Source organism: Zea mays, chromosome 7 (genome assembly GCF_902167145.1).
Source record: "Zea mays cultivar B73 chromosome 7, Zm-B73-REFERENCE-NAM-5.0, whole genome shotgun sequence".
NCBI lineage: Eukaryota > Viridiplantae > Streptophyta > Magnoliopsida > Poales > Poaceae > Zea > Zea mays.
Genome location: NC_050102.1, coordinates 76,101,948 through 76,110,087, shown reverse-complemented (window position 1 = coordinate 76,110,087; position 8,140 = coordinate 76,101,948). Strand labels below are relative to the sequence as shown.

Below are 8,140 nucleotides of genomic sequence, written 5' to 3'. Positions count from 1 at the left end.
CTCTAGTTTCTCTCTCTCTCTTTCTCTTTTGGTTAGGGTTAGCTTAATTAGTGAGGGATTATTTGTTTTATTTTTTGACAACAAATGGGTCATGAAATGTTGCATCATGTTGAACCCCAAATATTCTTTGAATTGTTGCACATGCTTGATTTGGTTTGAATTTGAAACTTGATTTGAATTTGAATTGAAAACCCTAGAGAAAATAAATAGAAAAACAATTAGAAATTCCCTGGAAAATAGGCAGGCCCTCGATGCCTGTCGGCGCCAACCCGCGTGCCCTCTCTCCCTCTCTCTCTGCCCCGTGGGCCAGGTCTGTCAGCGTCGTTCCTCTCGCCCGCGCGGTCATTTCTCTCTCTGTCCCACCGACCCCACTTGTCAGCTCGTCCCCAACCTCCCGCCCATGATCCCTCGCCGTGGACGCGCCCACGACGCGCGATCTCCGGCCATCTCCGCACGTCCCCGCCCCTTTTGAGCCCCATGCCCTGCTCGCCCACCTCCCCTCGCTCACTTGTGCCCTCATCTAAACACTCTCGTCCTCTCTCTCGCTCTATGCGCGCGACCAGAGAGCTCTGCCACCGCCCACCGTCGACCACCGTCCGTTATGCGACCATCGTCAAGCCCTCGCCCCGTCCGTTGCCTCGGTGAGTTCCGCCTCACTATCAGCTACTCGGGACACCCTCTGGTTCGCTCGTTCCCCCTCTGGTTTGCCCAGCCCGCGCTCACCGGAGCGTTTCTTGCGCAGCCGGAGTCCGCCGTCGCGACCCGAGGCTTCACCGCACCCAAACTGTTCTCCAAGCCCCCCGGAGTTCGCACTCGAGGTGAGCAACCTTCCCATGCCCTTATTTCGCCAAGTGTTGCCCTTGCGCCCACGCAATTGCTCACCGGAGCTAGCTGCACCACCGCATAACCTTTCCCACCGCGGTCTGCGTTCTCTGGCGCCCCCGTGTCGGTTCTGCGCCCATGGTTGTGTTCGTCGTGTCACGCTAAAGGTGTCAGAACCCTTCCCCAAGCCGCTTGAGCCCCGCTGTGGCCGCCCCCTTGTATCCGGCGAGGCCTCGCGCGGGACCGAGTGGGGCCACCGTGTTTAGGTCCGGCCCCCAGTCGTTAGTTCTCGGGCGTCCGTCCGAGATCGAGCGGTTTAAACCTTAGCTGAACGGATCTAATCCCAGCCCTCCGATCTAGATCTGACCGCCCCTCTCTCTCCCCCTCACCCGCGCCCCTGCCGCTGGGCCCGGTTGGTCAGCCCACCCTGGCTCGCTGACGCCTCGTCCCCGCCTGTCAGTCACGTCCACGCGCGATCTAATCTTGCCCGTTGATTTTTCTGAGAAACAACCTGGTGAAGGCAAGTGTCCTCAGACCTATCATGTCCTACTTTACTTTATAATTCACTGTCCCGCATTACATTATTGAAGACTTAAGGATTGACTAGTCTGTATTTACCTTACCCTTGTTTACCTTTTTGGGTTAATCATGGTTAGCTTATGCTATTGCTTTAACTTAACCAATGAACATGATGTGATTATTTATGATACGATGATGTTATCCCGATGGGGTTCTTGTGATACCATAGAGGGCTCAGGCTGTTTCCTGAGTACCTCTCCGTAAGGACTTGTTTGGGGAGTGACAACCCAAGATAACAGTGCAACCATGAGGGTGGAATGGGACGCCCTTAGCTGTTTAATTAGAGGAACCAGAGGAGTAGTTGGCTTCGTCGTAGGGCCATCTATGGGGTCTGGGCACAGTACTTGCTCTGCCGAGGCTGGTTGCAGAGGTTCTTTGATTTGGTTTTGTTAGTCACCCTTCCTTTGGGGAGATGTACTATGTTTATCAAACTGGAGAAACCTAACGGGCGACTATGACCTCTGGGAAATCTTTGTAAAGGCTACGTAGTGAGACCCTGCTAGGTCACCTTGGTAGTGATCAATGGGGAGGCTAGAACCATGGGCAGAAAGGGAATCACGACTTGTGGGTAAAGCGTGCAACCTCTGCAGAGTGTTAGAAACTGGTATATCAGTCGTGCTCACGGTTATGAGCAGTCTTGGGATCCTCTTTGATTAGAAGAACTTTGGTTACTTTTATGATGATGATTAGCAATGATGGTTATAATTTTGATCTGTGGTATTTCCTCTTGGAGGGAGTACTTCTGGGTAATAATTGGGTTTATTACTAAAATTTGGCTCTACTTATAGTAATAAAACTTGACCAACTAAAAGCAACTGCTTAACCTTAACTCCACATACAGCTAGTCTACTTTAGCCAAACGGGACATTTGCTGAGTACGTTGATGTGTACTCACGCTTGCTTTACAAACCACCCCACCCCAGGTTGTCCCCACTGTACTCAGTGCTCAGGAGGAGATGTTGGTAACATGGAGGACTTTGAGGAGTTCCAGGACTACGACGAGTTCTAGTTTGTTTTAGTGGCGACCCCGAGTCAACTGCCTGTGTAGGCTTATCTTCTACGTTTCGTTACTCCGCACTTTGATATTGATGTTGAACACTATGGATATGTATTAGATTCTGTAGATGTCCTAGACATCTTGATGTAATTAAAGTACCTTTCCGCTATTTATTTCGAGCATTGTGTGATGATGTCCAATTATGTAATCGCTGTGTACGTGAGTTCTGATCCTAGCACGTACATTGTTCGCATTTGGTTTACCTTCCAAAACCGGTTGTGACAACTAACCATAATATAAAAAGGGCTTGTATCTAAGAGATCCCAACTTAATTCCCATCATGTCTTGATAATTTTGGACATAAGTAGGTCTTTCATCTACCTGAAGCTCACTTTGACCAATATAAAGGGCTATTATCTCTAAGAGATCCCAATTTAATTCCCATCATTTCTTAATATTGTTGGACACAAGTAGGTCTTTCATCTACCTCAAGATCACTTTGACTCGCACCCATATGATCTACGTAGTGGCGAAGTTAAAATAAGAGATGATTCAGAGTTTCCAACTTTTGACAATATTTACACTTCACATTTTCTCTTTTTCAATTGCTCTCTAGTCTAGACCTTGTTATGCTAAATCATTCAGAGAAAGTGAATAAAACGGTGATGTATAAGAGGAAGTGTTAAATTATGCAATCCAATTTTTCTATAAACTTTGGCCACTATTTTTCTCCTAGGTAATGCCTAGGTCTATGTCCCCTTTCTCATAATGGTCTCCTAGAAAATGAAAGCGAGCATCTATGTGCTCGGTCTTGGAGTGCAGCACTGGATTTTTGGCAAAACTAATGGCATTAGTGCTATCACAAAGCAAAGACACACACTCAAGAAAGTCTCTCAAAGTGACCATCATTCAAAGCAAACTGCTAGCAACATCTAGCAACAACAACATACTCATCCTCTTTGGTGGATTGGGCTACTCTAGTTTGCTTACGAGAAGATCAAGAAACCAATGAAGACCCTAAAAACTATCAAGTCTTAGAAGTGGCTTTGCGATCCAATCGACAACTCACAAAATCTGCATCAAAATACCCATGCAAAGATAGGACTAAAGATAGAAATACCAAAGTGCAAACTCAAGAGTGAAATGAAGGTACCTCATAATCCTTTTGACCACTTGCTTGTGGTATGTGCATAGAGAAGCCTGAAACCAAGCCCAGACACACAACAAAGAGTATGTCTAGTCGTATCACCGGTGAGCGGATCATGCTCTTGTACTCCTTCGGGTACATGGGCTCATCGTCCTCATCGACATCCAATACCGTCATGGTGGACATGGAATTGAAAGAGGCTTGGCCTCTGGTGGCATTGACTTTGTTCACTAGTCAACTATTTAGTCCGATCTCTAGAAGACTTCATTACTGATTAGACTCCAAACAAGCAAGAACCAAACTTGGTCTTAGACGAAGCTATTTGGATATTGTTTTTGATGGCTCAGGGGCTCTTTGGGCATATGGGCTTTAGCAATAATCATTTCACCATTAGGGATCAAGACAACATATTCAACAAACTACAAATTTCAGTCTACAAACAACACAACTGAGTACTAAGCAATAATGCTAGGTCTTTAAAAATGATGGCAATGTGTGTGAAAAGGGATGTCGTAAAATTAGATTCTCAAGTAATCTCGGGTCATGTGTACAAAAGATGTAGAGCAAAGAATACATCTTTGGAAAAGTATATGCACACCGTGTGAAGGATGGGATATCCTTACAAAGGTTTTTCAATTAAAAACATTTCAAGAAGTGAAAACAAGCAAGTAGACCTACTTGCAAAATTTATGACCTAGGGACTACCATTCCTTTCCAAAGTTTGGGTAAAAAGCATGGAGCAACTAGCACGGCCATAAAAAGCTCATAGAAGGGGATTTGTTTAAAGAAGTAGTATGTGTCCATTACTAAAATTCTTGTCCCACTCCAAAAGATAAGAACTTGTGAAAGACATACACATGGGCATATGCAGTTCTCACATTGGTTCAAGGGCCCTCCTCAACAAGGTTATTTAGCAAGGTTTCTATTGGCCAAAAGCAGCAATATATGTCAAAGACTTGGTATGAGAAAGTGATAGTTGTCAGAGATGTGAAAGAAGCCAAAAGCAACACGAACATGGCCGCTACAAAGATTGGGCATATCATTGGACCAATGCCACGAGTGCAAGGAAATTTGAAATATGCAGCGACGGCGGTCAAATACTTCACCAAATGGATTTAAGCAAAAGCTTTGGCCACCATGACTTTAGCCTCAATAAAAAAGTTTTACAGGCAAAACATCATCTACCACTTTGGTGTGCATATAGCTTTAACTATAGACAATGACATCCAACTTAATTCTAAAGCTTTCAGGCTATTGTATGACCAAGTTGGAACAACCGTGCATTTCATCTCAGTAACGCACCCTGAGTCCAATGGTCCGGTGGAAAGGACAATCAGAATCATTTTGTTCGACATCTTTAATTCCTAAGTAGGGTAGCGGAGCTGACAAAGATTGTCGGTAACCACAACACAATGGTTTTTCGATCCACTAGATTTACACGATCCAAGCTTTTATTTTGTGATGAGGCAATGACCCCAAATAAGCTAAGATGAGGTCAGTTAGAGTGACATGTGAAGGTGAAAGTAAAAATCACTAGATGACTTCAAAGAACATGGTGGAAGTAATAAGAATTGAAGCTATTGAAGATCTAAGCAAATATCAAAACATGATAAAAAAAAGTGCAGAGATAGAAAAGTGAAGCTAAAGTAGATAGCACTAGGGGACTTCATCCTTTGAAGAATAGTCAATCCTAGGTAAAATGCAAAGCAAATGGGAAGGCCCTTTTCTGGTAATAACTTTGAATCGCCCTAGCTCTTTTGGATTGAATGACCTACAAGGCAACAAAGTTCCTTGTTCATGGAATGCCAACGTCATTCGAAGATATTATGTGTAAATAGTAGCATAATTTCTTTACCAACTTCTTATTTTTAAGTCCTCCAATTTAAGGCGTCACCCTTTTTTTGTTATAGGGTGACAAATAGTAAAAAATATAAAGGCACTTTCTCCCCAAAAGGATGGATTCTCTTATGTGTTTGCACCTTCAAACGAAAATGTAACACCCCTGGTGTTTATATTACGCTCGACAACGAGTATGGATTTAAGCACGTAATATCAGTGGATAAAACAGATATTAAATTTTAATCATCTTCACCTATCATGATTTTAATATCGCATCTGTTTCGGATGTCGCGAGTTCGACATCGTTTTTATTTTTATCTATCCGGGCTCTTCCTAAATTATCATGATGTTCGGAACATAGTTGTTCCGAAAATCGGTGCGTCCGGTGATTATTTAAAATTCATCGCTCGCGTGAATACGAATTCGGAAGCCCGACCCACTTTGATGATTTTATCCCGAACAAATTAATTTGAACTCATCGACTAAGGTTTTCGGTGCAAATAATTTTGTCCCCACTCGTCAACTGAGAAATCGCGTCCAAGAATTTATAATCGAGATTCGATTCTCCACGTCAATTATTTGTTGTCGTGGAATCGGGTGTTGACTGCGGATGAAATTATTTGATTTCAAATCAAAATTGAACACAGTCTGAAATACTGTTGTTAACATCGTTCTGATTTGTTCCGATTGCATCTCGCCCCGATCCAAAACTTTGGATATAATAACGGGTGCAAATTCATCTGATTCTTAAGTATTCTTCAAATCCAAACCGTGTCATAATTACTGTCTACCCCATATACATCGCTAAAAAAATCGGGATCTAAAATATCTGTGATTTTTCGGTGAAAAAAAGAGAAGAAATGAAAATATCCCACCGCCGTTCACTGATTTTTCTCTATAGCGCAAGCTGTCCTTATCTTCTTCACGCACGCGACTTCTCTCTGGTGCTTATCTCTCTGCCGCTCCTCTCTATTGTTTATCCCCAGCTGGCCAAGCTTCCCCAGCTCCCTCTCCCATGGCAGTAGTGCTCCCTCTGCCTGGTCGCTCGCTCTTCCTCAAGCTTAGCTCACTGCGCGTTGCTCTAGCTCGCGGAGCTTCCTAGATCGCCCCTCCGCGCACCACTTCAAGCTCGCCGGCGTTCGGACCGCGGCTTCCTCCTCCAGCTCCGGCGCCCGGCGTTTCTCCCAGGCGCGCCCCCTGAATTCCCTCCACCACGCCCTGCCGAGATTCCCCCAGCCGCGCACTCCTTCTCTACGCTCCTCTCTCTCTCTCCCAGCGCTCCCTCCCTGCTCGCTCCTCCCTCAGCTCGTCTCTCTCTCTCCGCTGGTCGCGCCCTTGCCCTGCTTCCATGGCTGCGCGTCCCTCTACTAGCCGAGCTTCCTGTACGCCCAGAGCGTGCCCAGCTGTGAATCTCCCATGGCGCGCACATCTCCCTGCTCAGTAATCCAGCGCGCGTGCCTTGCTCCTGTGCATGCTCGCCGGCCGGAGCTCCCTAGCGCGGTCGCCCATGCCGTGCGCAGCCAAGCTCGCCCTGTGCGCCCCATCTCCCTTCGGATCCCCTGAAAGCTCCTTGCGCGGGCCACGTTCCTCTACTCGGCCATGGCCGCGCGCTGGCGCTCTTCTCTGCGCGCGCCCTGTCTTTTCCCACGCGCAGCTCATCCCAACGTCGAGCTCGGCCCTGCCCTCTGCTCCAGCTCGCCCCTCTCTACTTGTCCTCGCTGTTGGGCCAGTCTACAGCTCGCAGTCCCTGCGTTGCCGAGTCCCTGGCCGCGTCTGTGTGGTTGTGTTCTTTCGTGGGAACGCTCACTTTGTCGTGGTCCTGCGCTCTCTGCTCGGTCCAGCGTGGGTTTTAGTTGTCGGTCGAGCGCGCCCCTGTTTCCTTTGTCTTACCGTCGTCGTTCGGTCACCCTGCCTCGATGTCGGTCCCTACGTGATGTCTCCGACTTGTGTTCGCGCTGACAAAAGAATCCCAAGAAGATGTAGAGAAGCAAGCCCCTGGTCGATGCCCCAAGTGCTCGGCGAAAGGCCAGAACAAGAATCATCGCCGTTTATGCGGAGTTCTAGTTAATATGGAGAGATTCCAAGAGTTGTGAATGTAAGATAAGTCCGTGCAACAATTGCTGGGAGCTCGACCGGATGTCTAAACTGAGCACCATCGTCGCCCTCGCGGTTATCAAATCGATTTTATCATGGTGAGCCAATTTATTATTTCATATAATTGAATTGGATAGTTATATAGCCACAATGATTTTTCTTGTCGTTAGCATAGACACATTGTGTGACGACTTCCAGATTGGTAGTCGTACCTGTTGCTGATCCCTTGCTTTATAGTAGTTATTACGTTCTATGTGGTTTGCCTTGGTTATTAGTTTCGAGTGAATTTAATATTAGTGCGGTATTTAACGTGTAATCGACGAAAAACTCGAATTCGTATTCGTTAATCGATGTAGTGAATCTAAGCTAAATTTATTATTGGCGCGTAAGTTTGTTAGCCGAATTGTTAGATAGATTAAATAAATATGTGTGGTGCGAAATAAAATTAAATTAGTTCTTTGTAAGCAAAGTGGTATAATTTATAAAGCGAGGGATAAGTTTAGCATTTAATTAATTAGCTGATGAGTTGTGTTTAGGCTAATTGTGTTAAATATGTATAGTTTGTAGTCCGTGATGTTTGCGATAGGTTCGTTTAATTTAGAGAAGCGTGAGTATTGCGCTTAGTCGTACGTCGATAACCAGTGTTCTCGTATGAGTGATGT

The 8,140-nt window shown here is 45.7% G+C and overlaps 1 protein-coding gene across 1 annotated transcript; it reads left to right on the top strand.

Moving 5' to 3' along the window:
• The first annotated feature begins 6,334 nt into the window (after window positions 1-6,334).
• On the top strand, window positions 6,335-7,625 carry LOC100384221 (uncharacterized). The gene has a single exon (NM_001176793.2). The coding sequence runs from the start codon at window positions 6,856-6,858 to the stop codon at window positions 7,450-7,452; it is 597 nt and encodes a 198-aa protein (NP_001170264.1). The 5' UTR covers window positions 6,335-6,855; the 3' UTR covers window positions 7,453-7,625.
• The last annotated feature ends 515 nt before the right edge of the window (window positions 7,626-8,140 follow it).